The 26,517-nt window shown below is 42.8% G+C and overlaps 2 protein-coding genes across 6 annotated transcripts in view; one reads left to right on the top strand and one right to left on the bottom strand.

The window, feature by feature from the left end:
• The first annotated feature begins 62 nt into the window (after positions 1-62).
• The window catches only part of LOC114019453, a 34,346-nt gene continuing 7,891 nt past the window's right edge, over positions 63-26,517 (top strand). For 2 of the 5 annotated variants that reach the window (XM_037884801.2, XM_037884800.2), the window contains exons 1-5: positions 63-2,595; positions 4,611-4,671; positions 6,263-6,362; positions 7,947-8,041; positions 9,908-9,987. In XM_037884801.2, the coding sequence (XP_037740729.1) occupies positions 4,629-4,671; positions 6,263-6,362; positions 7,947-8,041; positions 9,908-9,987 (318 nt within the window). In that variant the 5' untranslated portion in view covers positions 63-2,595; positions 4,611-4,628. Of the gene's footprint in view, positions 4,672-6,262; positions 6,363-7,946; positions 8,042-9,907; positions 9,988-10,709; positions 11,095-26,517 lie in introns of those variants that run through there. The other 3 variants (XM_037884797.2, XM_027822056.3, XM_037884796.2) reach the window with 3 other exon arrangements.
• ADORA3 (adenosine A3 receptor) lies at positions 12,295-24,797 on the bottom strand. The gene is made up of 2 exons (XM_007059614.4): positions 23,960-24,797; positions 12,295-21,163 (listed from the first exon to the last, which is right to left on the bottom strand). The coding sequence occupies exons 1-2, from the start codon at positions 24,307-24,309 to the stop codon at positions 20,542-20,544; spliced, it is 972 nt and encodes a 323-aa protein (XP_007059676.1). The 5' UTR covers positions 24,310-24,797; the 3' UTR covers positions 12,295-20,541.

Here is a 26,517-nt window from a genome sequence, read left to right as displayed (position 1 = left end):
TGTAAAATAAGTACATGGGAAACGGGAAAGTGAGGCATGATTCATACTTGTAAAGCATTTTGATATCCTTGAGTAATATGAACAAAGTGTTTACACTAGATATACATTTGGGTTATGGCCTAACCATTACACAGACAGCAATGGCTTATTTTTTCCGGGTGGGGAGAGGGAAGGAGAGAGGCACTATGCAGAGTACATTATACTCCACTTGCTCTGGAGTATGGGGAGAGCATAGGAGGGTAGTTTCCCCCCTCCCTCTTTTCCCCGCAGCTGTCCTATATTTCTCACCCTATGTGCTTTTTGGGGAAAAAAAACTTTTTTGATGGGTATTTTGGCACATTAGGTTCTCTGATCTCTGCCTTGCAACCATGAGCAGTATTTCAGTATATGATGAAAAGTCTGTCACATGGCTCGCCTTGCAAGCAGAAGTTCCCACGATGAAGCCCTGCTGGCGGACCATAGATCATATTTCACACTGCTAAACTGAAATTTTGTTATGACGCCTCTTACTCAATGAAAGAGGGGCTGCTCTTCCTTTGTTTTTGTGGGGGGAGAGAAAGGTCCCTGGAGTCTGTGAATGAAATGAATGCTTAGTGTGTTGGGCGTGTGTGTTGTTTTTTTTAAACAAAGCCTCAACCTCTGTCTGTCTAACTTTCCTGTGGATCTTGTTAAAGACTGATGCTCTCAATTGTGCATTTCTAGCATGGTACCCCTGTTTTCTGGATGAATAGATGGCTCCCTCCCACAATCTATGCCACAAGCAGGGATGTGATCATGCTCCCTACGGTATGACACAGTTGCCTTTAGAAATTACCAGTGGCTCTGAGAGGGCTAAAGCCATCTTCCAACTCTGCACACTGTCTACCACTTGTCTCCTCCAAAGCACATACCCCTTTGACTTTCTGTTAGCAAACGGAAAAATCAGAATTGTCAGTGTCACTTTCCTCTGTACTCGTGCCATATAAATCTCTGTGGATTCTACATGCCCACACTAACTACTCTACTGTTCCAATTTGCAGTGTCTCAACAACGAAAAGTGAGCTAAGATTGGGCCAGCTACTAGTCCACAGGGGAGGAAGTTGGGGGCAGGAAGTAGCACTGAAGGCAGCTATGAACCTGACTTGCTATAGATGTATTTTGGGACAGATTATTGCAGGGAAATAAAGCAGAGAAGAAAATGGTTGCTAATCTGCTAAACCAGTTTCTTAAAACTCAAGGAAGTGCGATTTCCTTCCATCTGTGGTTCCAAGCTGAATTAGTTTTGTTCCCCCGCCCCCTTCCTGCGTACGTTCTGTAATGGAGCTGACACTTGTTGTTGTGTCCTCAACTTCATTGTATTGTTACCCATCTACCTACTTTACCTCTAGCAACAATAGTCAGTTCTGTAGTGAGAGGAGTTTAAGGTAAAAGGCACTTTGCAAACAGGAATTAAATAGCTTATATTTCCAAACAACTGGAGGCCACTACTCTCATTCCATTTTCTCTTACTTTCTATCCATTGTACTAGAACAGCAGGCACAGAATTCATAACTGAACAGTGGTGACATAAGCCCAACATTTAGGCTTTTTGTTAATAAGGATTTCTACTAATCCTACCCATTCAAAAAAATCAATTCAATGTGAAAATAGTTTTATTGGGATATAAACAGTTCCTGAGCAGAGTGAGAATCCAAGCCACGACAGTAACATGCCAAGTGTCAATGTGCCAAGTGTTGACTAAGGACAGGTAAATCACTTGGCTTACATTTGAACCCACTCAGTCATCTTGACTCAAATGTTATTGAGTGTGTGCTCCACTTACTGGAGATTTGAAACAGGAGCAAGTAGAGGGAGAATTCAAATTTAAAACAAAAATAGAGAGCCTTCCATTGATTGTCTGATCTTTTCAGGGGTGGAGGTCTATTCCTCATACAAGCCCTAACTGAGCAAAACACTTAAATATGAGTAATCTCATCCTTATTCAGCAATGCACATTACTTTGGTAAGTAATTTATTCACAAGTTACTTCCCATTGAAATAATAAGATTGTGTTTAAATGCTGTGCTGAAAAGGGATGAGATAATTTAACACAAAGGCAACAAAACTTTAGTATTTTTAAACATGGTGATTCAATTTAAAAAAAAAATAGAACCAATCATAAAGATTTCAAAAATTCAAAATGTCAACGAAAATTTTGACTGGCTTTGTTAAAAACAAAGCTTTAAGTTCAGAGGAGAAAAAAAAATTCAAGAGATTTGCAAAACCAAAACATTCTCTTGTGTTCACTCTCCCTTAATAAGTACATCAGAATTTTGACACCTGATTTCAAACATACTTGTTTGCCTAAAAATTAGTATTGTTTACATGAAAAAAAGGGTGATTTCTTGTGTGACAAAATCTGATATTACTGAATTTCCTTATGCATGCAACAAAAGATCCTGCCTAGCCCAAGACCGGAAATCTTTCAACATCTGAACGGATGTAGATATGTTGAATTACCTCTGATAGTTGTTACCGGTCTGCTTTGAAAAAGGGGAAAATCAAGTTGTTTTTGCAGCTGCTAAGGCTTTGGAACATTTTCCTGGTGTCCAGTGTGCAACAATTTCATAGAAGGAGGTAAGATGTAGTTATTTCATTTATCTTAATTAAAAACATTTTTACTGGTAAAGAATAAATCTATCATATTTATCGTCAGAAATCTGGTCATTTTCAGATCATGTCCTGAGATTTAAAAAATACTTTTTCCTCTTTGTTGATGTGTGAAAGACCCACACAAACAATAGAGGACTAACTGATTATACGGGGGAACATCAAGTGCTGTCAAATGCACAACACAAACTGAAAAGAGAATTTTTTCCTAACCTCTTTCAGTTATATTCATAGCTGCTGCAAAAAATAGTAGATACAAATTTTCATGCAGAAGTGTGGGTTTTACATTGGCTGTTTCTCTTTCATATTGAAACAGATTTTACTTTAGTCAGTGTTTTTAACAGTAGATAGACTGTATGTTTATAAGTATGGAAAAATATTCCGAGTATGGCCTAGTAGAACATTTCAGGGTGCAGTGCTGACCAGTGAGGGGCTGTCACCCCTGCCCTGCAACCTTGGGTGCCTCACAATGCTTTGCTGTTGTAGCTTCCAACTTTGCTTCCTCAGAAGCACGCTGTCAGCATGCAGGTTACTCCCTGAGTGTCTGTGTAAAGTCACCATGCTGGTCCAGCAGTTCTGACACCAGCAGCCTGACAGCAACACACCCGTCCACACCATGGCTTCCAGCAGCCTTCGTTACTATTTGCAGGGTGACAACAACACACTCCAGTCCTGGATTTTCCCTTAAAATGTGTGTTCTGCACTATCCAGCCCTCTCCTGGACAGTCCAGACGTATTAGGTCTGTTGCCCCTCTAATAGGATCAATACACAACAGCTTGCCACCTGAAATGGAGTTACCCAAACAATTCACAACACTGGATTATTTTGATTAAAGAACAAAACTAGCTTTTAAGTGAGTTACAAGTAATGTATTAAAGTCAGAAATGGATATAGGAAAAAAAAGATAAAATGCTTTCTAACCTAAACAAACTAGACTTGGTTCAAAGTGAAGTTCCTTACCACAGGTTTCTGGTAAGATTGCTGACAAAACTCTCAGGCCAGGGCCTGCTCCCAAAGTGCAATGGCTGTTTATTTCATCTTGGGTGAAAAGAGAGAGATGGGTAGGGAGAGATAAGTGGGGGTTTGCCTCCCATTTTCATAGTTCAGTCACTCTTAAAAGCATTTTCCTGAATGTGACCCCTAGTTAAAGTTCATTCCAGCCGAGAGCAAGGAAACATGGAGTCTGCTGCTTTTCACCTGTGTATGCTGAAATTCAGATTTTCTTTGTTGTCTTTCTTCCTCCTCTTGCTGTCTGAGGACTCTGTTTACAGTGAAACGGAGGTAAACGGACATCCCTTTGTTTAAGCCAGGCCTGCTTCACCAGTTCTACCTGAGGGGGCTATGTGTGTTTGAACATGTCCCTTTAACATCATACAGGGGGGTCTTCATAACTTTGCACATAATGTTGCTCCATCCATTTCACCATGGTATTATTCATCAGTGAGTTATTAGTTTTTAAAAGGATACCTCACAAGGTGTATTTTGTACAAAGATGATTACAGTAGTCTGCAGGGTGTGAATACAGGGGTGCATTCGGTCACACCAGAGGTGGAGTGAGATACTGGTTGCCATGACTCCTAGGTTTTGTTCCTGTCTCTGCTACTGACTTGCTGCCTATTTTGTTTGGACAAGTTATTTATTCTCTCCATGTTTGCTATACCTCTCACACACTCTAAAATGTGGATAATACTTTCTTAGCTCACAGGTATGTCGTGAGGCTTAATCCATTGCAGTTTTAGCATTTTGAGCTCCTTGGATGAAAGCCTCCAGAGAAGTACAAATTAGAGTAGACCCATAATTTGGGTTTCCAGTACAAACTATTAATACTAGTAATTAATAATGACCCAGAGACACCTGTCCTCCATGAATCAGACCAGGACTTCAGAACACATTGAGACAATCTAATGATCTTAGAAATCAGAGACTCGGCCCAAAATCTACAACGTTTTCTAAACAGTATATATGTACTTTTTATCCTTAGTTACCAGAGGAAGAGAGAATGGGAAGTTGGTCCTCGAAAAACAATCATAAATCACATCCAGGTAATTGCATCTTGCACAGGGGAACACTCCGTATTCTTTATGAAAATATGTTTCTGTTATGGGTATGACAAAACTGAAATGCAAGATGGCTCATGTAAGATATCATTGGAAAGGTTGTGATTTACTGAATGTGATTATCCAATTTGTATGCATGTATCATTTTTGTATCTGAAGTTCAGATTATGGACTATGTAACAATTACAACTGAGTGTGTATTGGGAAGACACCCACCAGACAACAGCCATCAGATTTGATGGGCCATTAGGAAGAAACAACAAGACTGTGAAGATACTAATCTGTCTCCTTCCTGGGGGGGGGTCCTGGGACTAGCTGATGACACTACTAGGTCCGGTGGTCTTGTCACCTGATACTAAACATTGTTTTGGACTTCTTGTAACTTTCCATTAAAAGGAGAAGGGGGTCAAGTTTGGGAAAGATTCCTGCCTTATGTAAATCTTATTTAAGGGTGGGGAGCATGGCAAACGGGACTCTCCTCCGTGGCCTACCCAAGAAGAAAGACTGCTAAAAGTACCTGAAGGGACAAAGAAACCAACCTGCAGGGAAAGTCAGGGGTGAGTCCAGACTGAGACAGGTCCAATCAGTAAGAAAAATAACTGGAACTCTGAGCGAAATGCAACCCTGCCTCCTGCCTAGATTCAACATATCTTATTATATCCAGTGAGAAACTACATTTTGTAACCTGTTTCTTTAGTGAATCAAGCTTAGTTTGCGTGTTTTATTTTATTTGCTTAGTAATCTGCTTTGTTCTGTTTGCTATCTCTTTAACCACTTAAAATCTGCTTTTATAGTAAATAAAATTTGTTTTGTTTATTATTAAACCCAGTTTATGTAATTTCTAACTTGGGGGGGGCAAGAAGTCGTGCATATTTCTCTTTACATTGAGGAAGAGGGTGAAATTTTATGAGTTTGCGCTGTGCAGATTTTTCTATACAGTGTAAAACAATATGTGAGTGCTGGGTGAGCCTTCTCTCACAGAGCTGATTTCAGTCTGTGTCTGCAGCTGGTAGTGGCCCTACCTGTGTTTATGTGCTGCAAGAGGCCGGAGAGCCTAATACAGCAACACAGGGAGAGGGAATCCAGGTTGGTGGAGCAGGAGAGGCTCACTAAAACCACAGTACATCAGGTGACATCCTGGACAGGGGGTCCAACCCATCACAGGGAGGAAAAACCACATTCTGTTCTCATTACACTGGTGTAATCCCAAGACTTCAATAGAGCTGCATTAGTGTAATTGGTAATAATATTTGGGCCACTAGACCAGTACATCATCTCACTTCTCTCTGTGAGACATTTTTGAGCAGCAGTAATAGTGTGGCCATGTAATTCTCACAGAACATGATTTACCATAGCCCAGCTTTCATCCACAGGCATTTGATCCTTCTCATTCTAATTAGTAATCATAAAAAGAAGATTTTAAAGAACGTTCTCACACCAATGTATGTTAATAGCTCCCTTGTGGGTCATGGGCCTCTGGACAGAACAGATCCCAATACTGGAAACACTGCTGCAGAAAGAAACTTATTTTAAGAAACAGATAACATGTTGTAATGCTCTTTGTATTCCCTTCTAGCAGCACCATCATCACCTGCCACCCTCACCAGCACTGCCAGCACCAGTTCCAGCACAACTACTGTAGTCATGATTACAAGAGACAAGAGCATATTTGATAAGTAAACAAGAACTATTTTTGTGGGTTAATTGTCATGATGGCGAGAGATCATTCAGACTCCAAGGAGAGTTGTTATGGGCAGTGACTTCAATTTTTCTAATTGTAAAGGGTTGCTCAGAATTTGCTACAGAATCTGTATATTTATATTGCTGATAAACAACATGTATTCTTCATTAGCCCTTAATGCAATTCTAATGGAAACAACATAACCAATAAGTCATAAAGAGCTTGGAAGTAAGTGCTGCATCAGAGTCCAAAAGAGATGTTTTTAAATTAAAATAACTCTCTGATACATTCACCACCACATTTTGATTTAAATGAGATAATAGAAGAACAATGTAAGTTGACAGGCTGATGTGATATGCTCAGTGGTGATGCTGGGATACACTGTTTAGCTTTTCAAAATTTCATGGAAATGAAAATGTCAGGCCAAATTCTACGCCCATTCACACTGTTGTAAATCAGGAGTGACTCCACTGACTATAGCAGAGTAACTCCTGATTTACACTGGAGCAAATGAGAGTGGATTCTTGTCATCCGTAAGTGTACAATGAGCAGAAATATACCTCATGACTCCTTCAGAGATATAAACTGTTAGTAAAAACACCCATTACTGTCTTCCCCCCAGAGATTTTCTCCAGCCACAAGAGATGCAGGTTGCAAACTGCAATATATTTCTTATAGTGTGTGAATTGGATAATCTGCCTTCAGTAGATTAATGCCTTCAGTGAATATCCCTGTGGTCCAGTGGTTGTATATGTTTGAATTTAAATCTGAAGTGAGAGGATATTTTTCTTTTTGTGTGTGTGTGTGTGTGTGTGTGTGTGTTTGCCTCACAGACTTACCTTTTTCATCAGATTTATGTTCATTTTCTGAATGCAGCATTTTTACGTCTTTGAAACTCAGGCTCTGTAATGGGTGTGAAAAGCCAAAACGTTTTAAAATATACACTGAGGTCCTCATCCTGCTCCACTTCAAGACATCAATTTCAATGGGAGATAGGTTTTATGGTCTCCAGTACAGTGCTTTCCAATTACCAGGCCAGGCTCAGTCCTGGTGTAAGTAGGTGCAATTCCACTGTGATCAGTGAAGTTACATCAGGGCTGAATCTGGTCTGTTTAGATCAAGTCTCTTTCCATTACTTAGAATTAAATATGTTACTGATCTTGTTACCCATATTTATTCCTATGAATGTGAGGGTCCATAGTGCAGCTTGCATAACCTGTGGTAATGCTTTTTATGCCAATAACAATATCTGAATGGCACACTTATTAGTTGCAAACATCTCATATTATCACACAGATTTTTTTAGGTTCTTTCTTCCCTCTCATTTGGAATTTTGGCCCACTAAATAGCAGCTCTCTGTAGACATGTGATTTTGCTATCCAATAACATCTATCTATCTCTATTAACTCAAATTCAGTGCATCGGGCATGGTTCCGGAAGTTTTGGTAACATTAGTGCTTGAACTCAGCATAGAGCCCTGAGGTGCTGAGATAGTATTGGCTAGTGTGGTAGCCAGGACAGAGAGCAGAAAAGGGAAGAGCCGTTTGTTTCTGACCCACTGTATTCTGTGCACTAACAGCCCTGAGTTCCTCTACATACTGGTGGCCTGTATCTCTGCTGTCCTGTTGACCATACTGGTATTTACAATCGTCTGCTTTATCAGGAAAAGGAAAGGTAAGGGATGTGCAATGAAGAATAATGCTTGCAGGATATTGGACTGCTGTAGCTTGTGGCAGAGGACAGCTGGTTACCACGGGCCAGGTTCTCAAAGGTATTTAGGCACCTAACTCACATTGAGATCAACTGGATTTAGATGCCTAAATGCCTTTTAGCATCTAGGACCGAGGATCTCAGATGTTCCACATTCAAATGTTGTTGCTGCGGGTGCAGGTTTTTCATTGAGGAAGCGATGGTGTTCACTTAGGATCTCCTTGCCATATCTGTTCAGGGTAGGCCCTTTATCTTTTTCAGCATAACTTTGGGAATGTGACAATGCCACCACCTTCAGAACTCTGCTTAGATGATATCTGTTCGAATGCAGCATTAACAGCAGTGACTTTTCTTTTTTACTATTTTTGTATTTAGGAAGCGTTAGTAGGTTTACAAACGCTTGCCCATGTGAAACAAAAACATCATTGCACCAATGAAAGTTTGTTGAAAGAAACATTAGTCAGGAATATAATAATCAGATCTCCATAGCAGGGTGTTATCATATTACAGAGTGAGTGAGCATCATGACAATACCTATGACATGTCATTTCTAGTGATTTGATTAAATTGAGAGAAAACTCTGATTACACATATTTAACCGTCCACACATGTCTATCTAATGTTAATACTCTAAAAAACCCAGACAGGTGTGCTGGGTTTTTTTGTATGTGAATGTACTTTGAGTATTGAATAAATGGTAGCTAAAAGTATCTGTTTGTAGCAGGGACTTTTCATCCACCTCTTGACTCTGGGCACCACTTCAGCTATAATGGTGGTAATTTTGCCATCATGCAATGAAGCGTAAAGCCCACTGTAGCCAAGAATAGTGACTATTAAAACCCGAGCCAGATTTTTCAAAGCACCGAGCACCCACACCTTTCAAAGGTCTTCCTGTGGGAATCCACACAGATAAGATCCAAGTTACTAGATTACTTAGGGTCTGTCTTCGCAGCAAGTTTAGTTCGGCCTTTTATTCAGGTGTTGCTATTGCTCCAACTCCCTCCTGTCCCCACACAAACCCCATCACCCATATTTAGTGATGCTTTAAACCCAAATTAACTGGCCCTTTCTGGGGATGTGGTTTTGAGCCAGGCATTTCTCTTTTCATTCAGACTGGTAACCCACCTACTTTGCAGTGAGGATGCAGGCTAAGCCACGCAAGTGAAGTGCTGATAGTCTTCCAGTGCCTTCCCGCAATTCCTGCTGTGTGATCAGAAGGGTGGACAAATTCTCCCACAGTTCCGTGGGAAAGTATCATAGAGGAGCTCAGTTTACAGCAAATACCAAGAATCCAAGAGTCCTAGCCCCAGCGGGGGTACCGTGACTTGAGTTTGGCTTTGCAGTGTGGCAGCTAACACCCAGGCTAGGCTAAGCAGCAGGCAGATTCCATGCACTTACTCTGCAATGAAGAGAGACCCTTAGATTGTAAGCTCTTTGGGGCATGGACCCTCTGTTTGTTGTGTGTTTGTGCAGCACCCAGTGCAATGGAGTCCTGGTCAAGGGCTGGCGCTGCCGGATACCATCCCAATACAGTAAAATAATACAGGGGTTGCAGGTCAGAACATACTGTACACCTTCTCCCCACACTGCCCCATGCTGCACACTTTGCGGTTCTGCCCTTCCTTCTCCAACCTGCCTGATTAAAACTTTATTTCCATTTGCAGAACAGTTTGCCCACAATTTTTCCTGTGCCCTCTGCCCTTCTCCACACCTTATGAACTGGATCAGTTCATCCAGGCCTTAGAATGATTCTGAACGCATACCCAGAGGGCGGGGATTTCTTCTGGGGCCTGGCTGTCGTTGGTACATATCCCTTTGTCTCCATTACAGATCACAGTACACCCCTAAAGACTCCTCAAGAGCAGGATCCTGCAGATACTGTGCATCAGGCACCTGCTGAAAACACCCAGGTAAAGGTCGGAACTGGTTCTTTGGGGTGTCTCATGATGGGTCTTAGATTCTCTGTAGAAAATGCTACATTGTTATAAACGTGAATTTGGGACTGAAAAAAGGAAGTTTGTTCATAGAAATGTAACAGTTATTCAGAGGTTCCTTTTACCTTAAATTATAGCTAGTGCTTTCCCTTGGAAAGCAATAATCACTCCTACCTATGCCACCCAAATGCTCAGTTTCTCATCTGTGCAGCCTCCTCCTCCCCATCAGCGTGCTGTGGTGCCAGAGACTGGAAGAGGTGTTTGTAGAGGGACGCTAGATATTTCCTGCCCTGATTCAAATGCTGCATTCCCCAAATACCTCAGGGACTCAATCTGTCACCTCTGCGGTTCCTTAGAGATGGGATGTCACCTCTGACATTTATAAGGGATATAAGCCCTCATGCTTCAGGGCATAAACCAAACACTAACTGAGATGATTAGGAAGAAGCTTTTCCTTATGGGCAAGTTATTCCATAATTGTCCATTATGGTATTGATTCCTCTGAAGTCTCTAATATCGACCATGGTCACAGGATACCAGACTAGTGGACCATTGGTCTGGCAAGTTCTGTGTTCCCCATGCACAGGAACAGACTGCTCACACTAGACTACATTTGAGAGCATCCTAGAAAGCAAAATGAAGGGTAGGAAATCCAGTCAGAACTCCAGCAGCTCCTCACTCCCAAATAATGTTTGCAGGTTCCTACGTGTCCTAATGATGAGATCACCTATGCCAGTTTGATGTTCAAACAGAAGCCTCAGTCAAAGACTGCTCTGTAGTTTGTGCTAATCACGGTGAAATGAAGACATCTTTGCTGTCTGCAGTTCAAATGCAGATGGAAGTTCTGTCACCGCCCCTCAGTTCTGCTTGGAATTATGTTGCCAAATATTGCATGTATCACATCAGCTGATTTATTTAAGCTACATGGAGGTCTGTCCCACAATGAAGTGTTGGTGAGTGGTCAGAGCAGGGCACCAGGAGTTCAGATTCCATTGTTCTCTCCCTGACTCATGGTGTGAGCTTGAAGAAATCGCTTGTCTTTTGTGGCTCCGTTTCCTTATTTATAAAACATGGATAACCTTGCTTGTGATGACTTTGTCTCTTTTCATTCCTCCTGCTATATTTTTGTGATCGTTCAAACAGCTTCTGAAACTTCTTTGCATGTGTTAATAAGTGACTAGATAAAGGCAGGAAATACTTCTTTCTTACAATCTGTGCAGATCTGTTCTGTCAGATGTTCTCGTCCCCTCTCTGACTTCCTTTTACACCCCCTTCTTAAATTAGTATTTACTCAAATAGTTCATTTTATTGTACCTCCTCTTTTAATTGTCAATTGCTTTGGTTAACTGTGTTTGTTAATCATGTAAAAATAATTCTCCATAGTAGATGGCATAGGCAAAACTCTGCTTCCTGATGGGATCTTGAGATGAGTACTTTAGGTTGTTTTTCTGGACTTCATGTCCTCTGTAGAATTTTAGGTTCAAATAAATGCTGTGATGCTTATGAAATCCATGGCCACAGTGGAGATGTTTAAAAAAACATGTAACAATAAATAAATAGCGAGGACCCATCACACGCTGGGGGAACATCAAAGATTATAATGGCACATTCATCCATAGCTTTACAAGCACTTTACAAGGGTGGGTAAGAAGCGTTACCCCCATTTTACAGCTGTGGGAACTGCAGCAAAGTTACAATGAAGCACCCTGCCCACCACCAGATCCTTGAAGGAGGAGGGGAGCTGTAGGGAAGCCCTGCTTATCCAGGCCAGGCAGAGGAGGAATGGGAGCTCGCCTCTGTTTTAGCTGAGCACAGGGAGCTGTGTTCCATTCCCCCACCACCCACACACGCTCATGCGTAGGGAACTGAGGCACAGAGAGATGAAGGCCCAGATCTTGAAAGGTATTTAGGCTCCCCAATCAGTGGGAGTCAGGGGCTTACAAATTGTTGTGGATCTGGGCTGAAATGACTTGCCAGAGGTCACATGACACGTCAGCAGTAGAGCTGGGAATGGAATCTATATCTCCAACAGTCTCATGCTCTGTTACTTGAGTACTGAACCCTTCTTCACTTTAGTCAGTACATAAAACCAGATTTTCAAAGGTATTTAGGAGCCTAAATATGCAGATGGGCACTTATTTGGATTTCAAGTGCCTTGGGCCAGATTTTTAACTCCAGTGAGAGTTGGGCACTGCCTTCTAAAAAGCCCACTGTATGTCTATCTGCATCTTTAGCACATAAATATCTTTGTAAATCTGATTCTATTTCTCTTGCATCGATTAAACTTGCTGCACACCTCAGCAGAAGTCAATATTCACAATATCTGACAAAGAGAAGCCAAGTTTCGTAAATGGAAAAGAGGCAGAAATGTCTAGAAACACAAACACATTGCTCAGCGTTTAAAGAAGTGAGATTAAATGGCCATATGATGACTGCAAAAGATAAGGGATGAGCAAATGTGCTTTATGACTGACACTGAGATCTGTTCTTCTCCACTCACATTTAAAACCACTATTTCTTTAAGCACTAGTGTATCATGATACCAATGACAATGGGACACAGCCCTGGGGGAACCATTATTATATTAAGAAAAGGAGTACTTGTGGCACCTTAGAGACTAACAAATTTATTAGAGCATAAGCTTTCGTGAGCTACAGCTCACTTCATCGGATGCATACGGTGGAAAATATAGTGGGGAGATTTATATACACAGAGAACATGAAACAATGGGTGTTACCATACACACTGTAACAAGAGTTATCAAGAAAGATGAGCTATTACCAGCAGGAGGGCGGGGGGGGACGGGACCTTTTGTAGTGATAATCAAGGTGGGCCATTTCCAGCACTTTACAAGAACAGTAGGAGGGGAAATAAACAAAGGGAAATAATTTTACTTTGTTTAATGACACATCCACTCCCAGTCTGTATTCAAGCCTAAGTTAATTGTATCCAGTTTGCAAATTAATTCCAATTCAGCAGTCTCTCATTGGAGACTGTTTCTGAAGTTTTTTTGTTGAAGAATTGCCACTTTTAGGTCTGTAATCGAGTGAACAAAGAGATTGAAGTATTCTCCGACTGGTTTTTGAATGTTATAATTCTTGACGTCTGATTTGTGTCCATTTATTCTTTTACGTAGAGACTGTCCAGTTTGGCCAATGTACATGGCAGAGGGGCATTGCTGGCACATATCACATTGATAGATGCACAGGTGAACGAGCCTCTGATAGTGTGGCTGATGTGATTAGGCCCTATGATGTTGTCCCCTGAATAGATATGTGGACACAGTTGGCAACGGGCTTTGTTGCAAGGGTTTGTTTGGTTCCTGGGTTAGTGTTGACAGAGCCAGAAGAGTACCCAGAAGTTACCTACTACGTGACAGGCCCAACAAAGGAAATAACAGAACGCCACTAGCCGTCACCTTCAGCCCCCAACTAAAACCTCTCCAATGCATCATCAAGGATCTACAACCTATCCTGAAGGACGACCCATCACTCTCACAGATCTTGGGAGACAGGCCAGTCCTTGCTTACAGACAGCCCCCCAACCTGAAGCAAATACTCACCAGCAACCACACAACACAAACACTATATGCTTCCTGCCTTTGTCCCTCTATTTCAAGGATTCCCTGCACCCCCCTTAACCTCTCTCATGCAGAGGCTCTGTGTTAACCAGTTGTTAATGGCTGCCATCAACTGGTTCTTTGATTATAGGCAATCAAAGAGGTGGTTGAAGCTGCTGCATCTGTTAACTAGATGCCAAGGGCTTTGTGTGTCCATCGTTTTCCTATTTTCACCAAAATCCATAGAGTTCTACCCATTGTTCCTACATCATTTTGGAACTGATTGGATGCAGGGTTGAAAAGTTACCATGTTACAGACAGACAGAAATGCCATCAAGTTGAGTGCAGGACCTGGCTTCGCTCAGCCAATCATGACTCTTCATCACTCAGATGTCACTGCAACACGCTGTCTCATTTGCTCCTGCTGGGTGCAATTCTCCCCTGTGCAGAAGCCAGCACGAGGCCTAAGGACCATGTAAAATTAGGGCTGCCATCTAGCCAGGGTTTCCCAGGATCATAGCTGTCCTGGGAAATCTGTACGGGTGCACACTGCCAGCTGTCCAGGATCATCCCTGAGCTCCTGTTTTTTTGTACCTTAGCAGTGGCAATCCTACTTAAAGTACAGCTTACGTGGACTTAATTAGCAGATAGGCTGCACATTGGGTCTCTGCACAGCCGGCACAGGGGTAAAAATCTGAGGTACTTCCAAGGGCATCTACCACAGGTCAGAGAGAATGCCGTGTTATGCCTCGGGTGGGAAAGTGCTTCGGACAATACCCCTGGCTGGGAAGCAGACAGACATTTTTCAGGGTGTGGTGCGGGCAATGGACTCTCTTGGCAGGGAGAAGATTAATAGAGACTCTCCCTGAGCCCTGTAAACAACACAGGTGCCTATCCTCATTGTAATGACCCTGACTAAGAGGGCAATGGGAATGGGCTCAGCTGGGGTGAATTACTAAATTCCCCTATAAGAGATGTGTGCAGAGAGGAGGGGGAAATGGCAGCTTGATAGGGCTGGGAAGAACAGAATTGCTTCACTTCGTCTCTGGGAACGATGGGGTAGCCAATGCTGTCCGTTGGGGTTCCGTTTAGGAAGGTAGGGCAGAATGATTCTCTTAGAGCTGTGGGGTTTCAACGGGAGATCTGGCTGGGCCAATCGTTTTGTCTGCTTGTTCGTGACGTCTGGTCTCAGGAACGCTCACTTTGTCTGTTAGCCCTATGGGGGTGTTGGTCCTGTGCCGCCTTGTGCTCGTGTGGTCTCTTACGAACGGTGTCACTGCACATGCCCTGGGAATAAACCTTCTGTGAGGCCCACAACTAACTAAATGGGGCCCCTGTCCAAGCCTCTGACAACCCACAGCAGCCAGCTGGTCTGTCTGGTTACTGATGAACAGGGGTTCTGCAGGGAAATCCATGGGTGTTACGCAGTCTGGCTGAGCTCCCTCACTGACCTGTTCATTACCTGAGTCCCCCTGCACACCAGGGTAGACATCATCCCCTGTCAGAGGCTGTGACAGGTGTTAAACTGGTTCTATACTTCATCTTAGTCACAAGGCCAAGAAATAGAGCATTTTTATCAGTAACTTCCTTGGATGAGCAGAACAGAATTGCTCCCTTTCAACTTTCCTAGAATAGCCTTTATCAGGGAAAAAAAGCCTGGCTCCTACATCCTATTTCCACTCTCTGCTATGCTTACTAGAAACAGCAGATGCTACCAATCAACTACTGGTATTTAATGTAGCTTATCAGCTGGAACTTGTTCTAGTCAAGATGTGGTTTGAAAGGGTCTTGAGACTATTATTATTATTATTTGCATTCTTGCGGTGCTAGGTGCTACCCAAACACGGGACAAAGAGCCCCGTGCCCCAAAAGCTGACAATCTACTCAGGCTGCTTTCTCTGATCACCTGGGGCAGGACAGTGGGTGTAGTTCATGCTAACTTAAATGTCAGACCTCTAGAGAAAGTTAGTATGATTTGGGGAGGATGCTGCACGTGCATTTGGAGGCACACAAGGCAGATGCCCCTTGGATTAGAAGTCAGTGTTGCAATTTGATTAGCTGTGATACTTTAGCCATCAGAGCTATATCCTATTTTAACAAGGACATTAGCCAATTTCAGCCTGCTGTGACCTAGCACAACTTCTTGTTTGTAAAATGGCAGAAGCTATAGCCTAGAATCCTCTAAGGCAATTGCAGGAAGGAGGCCCCCTTCATACTCCTTTGAGACATTCAGAATGTGCGAGTTCACACCATATTGCACCCACTCTTTGTTCTCTATGTATTTGACTTTGGATTTTTTAAAAATATTAGAAAAAATTGAAAGAACGTGAGCATGGCTGGCTAATCATTCTACTGTGTCCATGCCCTGCCATGCTCCAGTGATCAGGGTATAAGAACTGCTCTTATACGTATTACAGTAGTGCCTAGCCGCACCAGCAGAGATCAGGGCTCCAGTGTGTTTGGCATTAAAGAGTTTGCAGTCCAAAAAGACAAGACCTCTAAAAAGAGGGAGAAATTTCCATTTTTCAAAAGGGGACCTGAGGCAGATGGAGGAATTGAATGTAGATCTTCCAGATCCTAGTCTAGTGTCTCAATCACAAGCTTGTTCAGTGTGGCTATGCGGTTTTCAACCCTAGAGCAAAATTAACTTTCCCTGTTTTTTCCCAAAGTCTCTTTAGTTTGCAACAGTGTATTTCACTTAATACTTAAAGCAAAGTTTCTTTTCCATCAGCTATTCTGATAAGTGGAAGTTTGAGTTTCATTCTTTCACCACTGCCCTGGCTTCCTCTTTTTTGGGTATTAGTCTGAAACTTTGTCTGGAGCTTTGTCTTGTGTGTGTGGTTGCAGTTGGTTTGCAGTTCTCTATTCCTCTGGTTTCTCTGACACAATCACTCTAGTTCAGGGGTAGTCAGTAGGCGGACCATGGGCCAAACCCAGACCGCCAGATGCTTTCGAAAGGACCCTGAAATCTTTTTATTTACTTATTAATATCATCACTATTATTTTTTTTCTTCTCTGGAGTCTGGACCTTGACTATACCTTAACCGAGAAATATGGACCTTGACAAAAAATAATTGACTACCCCTGAACTAGTTCATCCCACTTTCCACAAACACTCAGGATGCTTCACAGCGATGTTTCAAAAATGGAGAGACAGAAGGACAGTCAGCTTCTGGTCAAACCACATGAGGTAACACTGAATCCAGTTTCAGAGTAGCAGCCGTGTTAGTCTGTAGCCGCAAAAAGAAAAGGAGGACTTGTGGCACCTTAGAGACTGAATCCAGTGTTGAGAGAGAGCCAGGTGTGAACAAAAGTTCTCAGGGACAGGCAGGGCAATTAGGGAACAATGCAACTACTGAGAACTATTCAGCAATCAGTCGGAGATGCATTCAAAGAGCTATGTGGCCTTCTCTCAGATTCCCATAAGTTTTCCTTTTACTCAGCTTACTTTTTTTGCTGGACTCCAAACATATCGGTAGCTAAACTATAAAGATGAACAAAAATACAACAGCAGGCTTGAAATATATTGCTGAGCAGCTTTTTTGTCTTGAAGACCCTTTACAAACGTTAAGTAATAGTTATGACACCCTGTGCTGTAACTATTTTCTCCATTTGACAGATGGCAAAATTGTGAGAGTAGTTTAGTGACTGGTTGAAAGAGAAGTCACTGCCAAAGCTGTGATTAAAATTCAGGAGTTCCTGGGTCAGACAACACAACACGCCTCTCTTCAAATATTATTCGGTCAGGATATGCCCAGGCTGCTAAGTACTGTATTTTGGAAAACAGGAATACACACCTGTCATAAATATAAAGGGAAGGGTAAAGCCCTTTAAAATCCCTCCTGGCCAGAGGAAAAATCCTCTCACCTGTAAAGGGTTAAGAAGCTAGGATAACCTCGCTGGCACCTGACCAAAATGACCAATGAGGAGACAAGATACTTTCAAAAGCTGGGGGGAGGGAAAAACAAAGGGTCTGTGTCTGTCTGTGTGATGTTTTTGCTGGGGACAGAACAGGAATGGAGTCTTAGAACTTAGTAAGTAATCTAGCAAGATATGCGTTAGATTATGATTTCTTTAAATGGCTGAGAAATTAAGTTGTGCTGAATAGAATGGATATTCCTGTCTGTGTGTCTTTTTGTAACTTAAGGTTTTGCCTAGAGAGATTCTCTATGTTTTGAATCTAATTACCCTGTAAGGTATTTACCATCCTGATTTTACAGAGGTGATTCTTTTTTATTTTTTACTTCTATTAAAATCCTTCTTTTCAGAAACTGAATGCTTTTTCATTGTTCTTAGGATCCAAGGCTTTGGGTCTGTGGTCTCCTATGCAAATTGGTGAGGATTTTTACCAAACCTTCCCCAGTAAGTGGGGTGCAAGGGTTGGGAGGATTTTGGGGGGAAAGACGTTTCCAAACAACGCTTTCCTAATAAATAAACCCAGATAAACGTTTGGTGGTGGCAGTTCAAGGGCAAAGGGTAAAATAGTTTGTACCTTGGGGAAGTTTTAACCTAAGCCGGTAGAAGTAAGCTAAGGAGGTTTTCGTGCAGGTCCCCACATCTGTACCTTAGAGTTCAGAGTGGGGAAGGAACCTTGACAACACCTAACATCTTTTCCAACTGACTCTGGTCAATACCCTTATGAGAAAATGTGAAAGACAAAACATGCACCTGGAATCTCTTTACTGACTTTTGAAATAATAAAAGCTGTACCTACAGCTATGCTAACTCACTGGTATTCCCATGAAAGAACTGGTATATTGTGTCCCTGTGGCATATTTTGTTATCTTCCCCACCACCACAACCACCAATGCTGCCTGTTATTGTCTGGAGTGGTATGTCTCAACAGGACATGTCCACTGTAGTGTGGTTCTGGGACTTATTTATTTTTTGTGGGGGAGGGTTAAGTGAATTGCAAGTTGATAAATGGCTGCCCATTGACAGGAACTCCTTGTAGGGCTAAGAGGAGTTTAGCCTCCATAGCCCATTCAGCCTTTGGTCCTCTCTGCGGAGACTGCCACCAAGGGGCCCAGCTGAGAGTGAGGTTTGGTGCTGCAGACACCTGTCTTCCAGTGAATGTGCTGGAACCCAGTTCTCACAAGGTACTGAAAAGGCATCAGATGCATAGGTGTAACTGTGGCAAAAAGTGGGAAGGAGTGTCTGGATAAAAGCACTAGACCTGCAGCAGCACTGAAAGGGAAATGGAGAGGATAGCAGAAAGCTGAGTGGGGAGGACATTCCACTGTCAACTCCTCAGTGGTTGGACTTATGATCAGAAGATAATAAATCTAGTTGACCAGCTCAAATCTATCCCAGGATACCTGTAAACAATAGTTAATAATAATATAACTGCTTTTCATTGCTGTCCTGGGACAGATCTGAGCTGATGAACTAGAGGCAAAAGGATCTATATCTCATTTATCAGTAGACAAAGTCATTACCCCATCATGAAAAGTTCACATCTTTGAATCAAGACTGTAAATCTTTCTAAAAATACCAAAACAAGTCAACGCTCTAGCTCAACCACAAGCTATAGGCTGGTTACCGGAATCACTGGATGAGGTTCTATGGCCTGTGTTATGCAGGAGGACAGACTAGATACTCATAATGATTCCTTTTGGCCTTAAAACCCATAAGCTAATCGCTGGTGCAGACAATGTGCTTTAGAAAAACATGGCTGAGTTTGGACTAGATTCTACTAATCCTGCTACCTTTGTATTTCTGGTGAAGCCTTTCTTTCCAGCATGTGTAGAATGAATGAGCAGAATATTCAGAGCATATATTTCTCCCAGAGCCTGTTAATGCAGCAGGGTTATCAGTCTGTTTACATTATGTGGATATAATTTACCCAGATAATTCAATTGCCATTCTTGATTTATGACCACTGCCTTGTGTGATTCTTGCTGGGGGTACCCAGGACTCTGAGGCACCTTGCTACCATCTGCCCTTAGCATGAGGATGCCTTCTCTGTGCCTGCTGGGGGTCAGCTCCCCAACTCCACTGGCCATGGGCAACATAATCACTTCCCTCTAGGCCTTGCAGGCCCCGCTGTCATTCTGCAGGTTAGCAATAGGCACGCTCCAACCTCTGAGCATCTCCCTGGAGTGACGAGCCCTTGTGCCACTGGACACTCACAGTATTCACAGATTTGCTGCTTCCAAAGAAATGGTACAAGCCAGCTTACCAGTCCCACTTCAGAGCACCACTCCGCTGAACACACAGCATTGAGATTTGTTTATAGTTAAATCAAATACAAGATTATTTAACAAAGCATAACAATTTGAGTAGAAGCAAGTAGAAGTATTGGAAACAAATGGTTCCATAAAGAATAAAATCATAGCATGCATTCTAGAGCCTAGACTTAATTAACAAGATACTCTCATGGCTAGAAGAGTATTGCTCATCTAAAATCCTTGCAGCACTTTCTAGCTAGGCTGGCTGTGACACCCTCCCCCCCCACCCCTTGCATGAGATATGCATGCTGTCAGTTTGCCTCCAAGGTGAAGGTTTCAGTGTGTCCCTTTGCACACCAAGATATACCCCAAACAATCATTTGTCTTTATTCATAAGCAGGACACTCTCCTACTGTTTTTTCTTCCTGTAGATTTCCTCTCTTGTAGATTTTCACAGTCTCTTAATTAGCACCTGGCTCAATATGCAAATAGGCATACATTGTGAGGCATACATTGCGCACTACACAATACACAAATGACCACTTGCCTGAAAGGAACATTTCCAAGGTATGTGACCTGCTTTAACTCCAAGACCTTAAGAACATTATTTTCAATATAGATACATAACTCCTTAAATATTATCCGTCCATTCATATTGCCATGGTTATGATGACCAGTGGGCTCCTGGCTCTTGGTAGAGACCTCATTTGCCATTCTTTGGTGAATTATTATGCATATATGTGACCCAGGGAACCCCTGTAAAATCCTGTGTGTGCCCCCTGGACCTTCTGCCAGTTGGCATCAAGGGGTCGCTGGGTCGCAGTCTGATGTTTGCTCCATGCTAGGACTGACCAGCTTTGGACTCGTGCACAGAACACAGGCTCTTAAAATAAGAGTATAAGTGTCTTTGAACTTCTTTATCTTGCAAGCATAGACAATGGGGTTCATGACCGAATTGGAGTGAGACAGCAGAATGCTCACGTACAACAGAGGCGATGGGATATGACATTTGGGACAGAAATAGAGGATACAGTTTAGAATGGACAAAGGCAGCCAACAAATAGCAAACAAGAAGAGGACGAGGGCCAAAGATTTGGCTGCCTTGAACTCCTTCCCATAAAACACTCTTGTTGCATTCATGTTTGTTGCACTTTGACTTAGCTTTGTCCGGATAATGTAGAAGATCTCAATATACAGAGCACACATGAGGATCATAGGGATGAGGATCCAGGCGAAGAAGCTGAAATATACCATGTAATCCATTCTCATCACAGAGGTGAATTTGCACTTGAGTTCACTGGCCCTTTTTGTGTCAGTCCTTTGATTCCATCCGAACATGGGGACAAATCCTGTCAGCAAGGACAGCAGCCAGCAAATTCCAAGAGCCACCCAAATTCTTCTCTTTGTGGTGATTATTCTGTACCTGAAAAACACCACCCCTGTTAGATGTGATTCTTTAGCGACAGTGAAGCAACATCCAAAAACTCATGCCTTCAAGGGCTGTAGGTTCATTTGTGGCTGACTTGAGTGCTCAGCTGTCTTTTGGACAAGGTATCTTATTGCAGGTACTTTGTACCATATGTGGAATGATTAACTGGTTTTAACCAAGTCTGTCTCTTACCATTTGGCCTGCTTTGGATGACCACATTTCTGGTCTGGTGCTGATCTCAGCATGTTTGAGGCAAGGATATGATTGCCATTGCCAGCGGCTAATTCTGCTACTTTCCAGCTTTCCTTTAAGGACCTCTCCATTCATATTGTAATTTACACTATTCCCCCAGACTATACTATTCCTCTGCTCTTGGTTATCTTTTAATGTAGGGCCTTTGCTCATAGAAATATGGCCTGCTGTATTAATTTAGATGGGGAAAAAACAAACCCAAAGAGTTAAAGATTTAAATTGACCCAGTCACTGCCCAACATTAAACAAGGTTCAGGGTTTGGTAAACAGAGACCTCAGCCTACTTAGCATCACGGCAAACACACTATTGAAAGTCTTTTAAACCTTTTTATTAAAGATGCAGAAAAGAACTCAAAAACAGTGAAAGCCTTTGAAATGTAACGCCTTAAGTCAGGCTTTCATTTTACCAACATCCCGACCCTTTCCCTTTTGCTGGAGAGAGTTTTGAGAAAGAACTCCTTTCCCCCTTCCCATTTGACAGTGTCTTAGATGGTAATAACTGTCCTTTAGGGAAAAGAGAAGACATTAGTTATGATGGGCTGGACCTGTCGTAGATGCTGCTGTTAAACTTCAGTCTCAATTCCCAGAGGACAAAACAAAACAAACGCGCACAAAGGGGGAAAGAAAAGAATGGCAAAGATAGAAAATGGAACTTCTCTCTCTAGCATTGACTCTCACCGCTGGAAAAAACCCCGGCCCAGCATGCAGTCTGATCAGCCACTCCGAGACCTGGAAAACTCGTACCTGTGTTGGTCTTTTGAGGGCATTGCTTTTAGCTGCCTCTTTCTGGTCATAGGCTTACACCAGTGTTGTAAAATAGACAGTCTTGGCTGGTTGAGCCAGACTCTTAGACAGAAGACAAAGGAAGAAACATGGGAAAGAGAAGAAATAAGGATGTGGAAGGAAAAGGACATCTTGGGGAGTGGTGAGGGGTGACAAAGTCTCACATCCTAGACAGTGTTCAGGATTTAGTCAGAGCTGATAGAGGAGGCAACGTTATCTGGGTCCCTCTCTCATGGCCCAATCTGGTCACGACATTTGTGAGGATTAGGATGAAGGAAGTCCAGGGACCCAGGAGACTGCAGGGCAGATGGTCGTCACAGTGAAGCTTACTCCTAATCCTTCTTTCATCTTTTAGTCAGACAGCATCACAGTAGCCAGCTTTCCCCCAATGTCCCTTCTTTTAAGGATCTCCAACAGGAGTGGTGGGTGGAATAGCCCATCCCCTCATCATCTTGTCCATCTGTTAGACCTAATTTCTGACCCACCAGTTTTGGTTCTTTGATTACTGGTCCCACACTTCTCTTGTTTACCAGGCATAATCTTAATACAGTCCTTAATTATATCTGTAGGTTTTTTAGTTCAGACTTATGCAGTTTTTCTGTCTCCCTTTTGCACCTTTTCCCATCAACATATGTTGTTACAGTTCATAAAAAAACTTGTTTATGAACTTTCACTCACTCCTTACAGTTGACTTCACAATTAAGGTAAATTTGTAGACCCAATTACTACACAAGGACCGTGTACTGTCTGCCCCTGTGCCATGGTTTTTGGGTTGGGGGGGAGGGGGGAGAGGGAGGAGTGTTTTATGCCTGCACTTGGCCACTCAAGTTATAGAAAAAAGGTGTGTTTTTATAAAATCCTCTTATTAGAACTTGCTGTTCACTCTATGCCCCTTTCTCATTTTGATCCAGTGCTGACATTGACAGGAGTATTTGAAGTGACTAGACCCAAAATAAACAAACACAGAAATAATATAAAAATCAGGCTATACACCCAACAAAATGATTGAAGAATGAAATCATGTTTCACCAAGATCCCAGCAGCTCTCTGATCCCTATAGGCAATTAAATAATTAATACTTATTTTTTATATTGTGGTAGCACTTAGGGGCCCCAAACACGGATCAGGACTCCATTGTGCTAGCTGCAGTACAAACACAGAGCTACGAGATAGTCCCTGCCCCCAAAGAACTGCTCTTAAATTGATTTTACAAAGAGATAATCTTACGCTTTTTGGAACATACATTTAAAGTGAGTTTATTGCTTCAGAAACTTGCCTGATTAGAAGCCACTTCAAATAGATGGGGAAGCAGGGAGCATCTGTCATCACAGAACCATAGAAATGTATCACAGAATCATAGACTATCAGGGTTGGAAGGGACCTCAGGAGGTCATCTAGTCCAAACCCCTGCTCAAAGCAGGACCAATCCCCAATTTTTGCCTCAGATCCCTAAATGGCCCCCTCAAGGATTGAACTCGCAACCCTGGGTTTAGCAGGCCAATGCTATGTAGGGCTGGAAGGGATCTCAAGAGGTCATTTAGTCTATCCTCCAACCCTGAGGCAGGGTGGAGTAAAACGTAGGTGTTGCAGGGTTGGTGTGAGATGGGGGTATGAGCACTGGGGGAGACGGGGGAGCATGCCTCCAGGTCTGAGCTGGGGTGTGGCAACCAGGAGGAGCATTAGAGCATTAACAGAACCCCCCATGTAATATGAACAATAACTTGAAAATGCAACAACCTAAACAGACTGACTCACCTAGTGGGCAGCTTCACTCTCAGGTACCTGTCGATCGCGATAGCCAGGAGAGACAGGATGGAGGCATTAGTGAAAACCATCAGCAGGCAGCACATGAAGAGGCAAGAGTAGAAGTGGATGACGACTTCCAGGCTCACCACGATGGCCAGCGGTATGACAAGGATACCCACAGCTATATCGGCCAGTGCCAAGGAGACGATGAGGTAGAAGGTATTTGTCTGAAAAGCTGGGTTCAGCTTCACCGTCCAGATGACCAGGATGTTGCCCAGGGTCGCCGATATCCCAATAACGAACTCGATGGTGATGTAAACTGCATCCAGGCTGCTTAGAGTCAAGCTGCTGTTTGTCATGGTGAAGAGCAGGTGCCTCTTCTGCAGGCTCAAGGGCAGGAAGGAAGGAGGAAGACGCCAACAGGAACAACCTTGAGTGGGATTTTTCTTCCACAATGGCACCAAAACTCAGCTCTCCCAGTGACTTTCCTCACAATAACTACAGGACTGTGCAGAACTTTGTCACCATGGAATCATGCAGTTAACTGGCTGTTACCCCTCCTTAGCATTGCACAAGGGTAAATTGCACCTGGATATCTATGCCATGGGATCCTCCCTTGTGATTTCTCCTTGTTAATGCCAGAACATCTCTGTGGTTCCTTCAATATCCTTCGAGCACTCTGGAAATGTATTTTGAAGTGGTCAGAAATCTTGTAGCAACCCAGCCAAAAACCCACCTGCCTTCACTTGCTCTAGCTGTTGTCACTCCCCAGTGATGCTATTTTAGAGCTGTGAACTTTTTTTTCTTTAGACTTACCCATGTCAGTTAACCACATCTGATTCTAGATAAGCAATTTCTATTCTTCTTAGGAAGTGAGGCAGTTAAGAGGAAGTCACCAGAATGTTGTGTCTGATTTCAGCTCCCCACTTGACTTTCAGCTCCTGGTGTGTTAATCTTCAACTAAAGCTCTGAATGGGCCGGGGGGGCCCAGCTATCTGGGAGATCCCCCTGCCAGCACTGCTGACCTTCTGAGACAGCTGTGCACCGTGGAACACTGCTGTGACTAGGATGTCCTGTCATGATGTAGAGGCAAAGCCTTTCAATGGAAGTCCCTGAGCTGTGGCATTCATTAGGGCTAGATATCAGAATGAGTTCAAGCCTCCTCATATTCAGAGAGCAATGCATAGTTCTTTCAGTTCTTAGTTTGTACCTATCACCATGGTATGTGGGTGCAGAAAGGTCTCCCCACCATGAAACTGCTGAAGAATGAGCCAGTACTGTTCATGGGTAGAGGAAAGAAGTGATGGGAAAAGGCAGCAGGGAATTAGGAAAGAGAGAGAGAATAACTACACTAAGCTGAAAATATCTGAGTTTGTTATGGGAAAGCATTTGTGTGACCCTTAAATTTGTATTTCATGGTAACTGGGTACTCAGACATACAGATAGACACATGCTACCTCAGAACAGGCAAACAGAAACCACAGAAGAAAGGCAGAATGGGAAGATGAAAACCATCATAAATTCCAAACGTTTATCCAGGTTCCAGAAGTGTCCTGTAAAAAACAGAAATCCAGCCCAAGTGACACTGCTATTTCAGGGTCCACCCCGATGTCCTTTCCAGTGCCCTCTAATCCCACTACCATGCCTGACCTTTAACTGCTTGCGTTGTAATGGTCTATATTATATTGCTCACTCATCGGGGAGTAACTTTATCTTCCTAATGTAAATAATAAACGATACTATAATAAAAAGAATGGAATGAAACATAATCTTTGGAAGGCAACATGTATAGTGTTCACTTCCTTAAATGTCTGTTGTCTCGAAGCTGACATAGCTTGGCACCAGAACCCATGATGTGGAAGTGAAATCAACCCAGGATCTTAAGTGATAAGACAACTCGGGGAAAATTAAAATGAAAAAACAAAGATACTTCTGCACAGTGTGCTCAGTAAAAACAGACACTGGGCCACATTTATCCTGAGTGTAACCTCACTGAAATCAGTGGCATCACTCCTCATTGACCCAGGTGCAAGTCAGAGAAGAACTCTGCTTAGTAAAATTACAGTAGACATGATGATCATTAATCTGGCTGTTATCTGCTGCATTGGGATGTGACTGAGGTTTGCTAGGGGTCTGGTCTACAGCCCACCAAAGCCAATGGAGCAGGTCCCTAGTGAACCCCAGTCATATCCATTCCATTGACATCAATAGATTTAGGATTAGGCCCTTGTAGAGTGCGGAGCCATACCAGAAACTACTTATGCTGAGAATAAGCCTCATTCAAAGACACAGTTCTGGCTTGCAATGAACACATACAAGAAGTCAAGGCACACGTCATCTACACATACTATCAATGTGCTCCTAGAGCGTGGATTCTAGTCTGGCAATGAGAAAGCTGACGGCAAGGAGTGCATGCTAGGAATTAGCTTATAAATAAGCACAGCAAGCATCCAAATCTGCAGAAATTCCCATGTCCAGCTGTCTGCAGAAGAAGCAGCAATTTCAACTGGAACAGTTTTCCCCAGCCCTGGTGGGCAGCATAGATATATGCTTCACTCACCTACCCC

The sequence above is a fragment of the Chelonia mydas genome, chromosome 21, assembly GCF_015237465.2.
Source record: "Chelonia mydas isolate rCheMyd1 chromosome 21, rCheMyd1.pri.v2, whole genome shotgun sequence".
NCBI classification, from domain to species: domain Eukaryota; kingdom Metazoa; phylum Chordata; order Testudines; family Cheloniidae; genus Chelonia; species Chelonia mydas.
The sequence above is the reverse complement of the archived record's forward strand: the minus strand, read 5'-3'. Positions and strand labels throughout refer to the sequence as shown.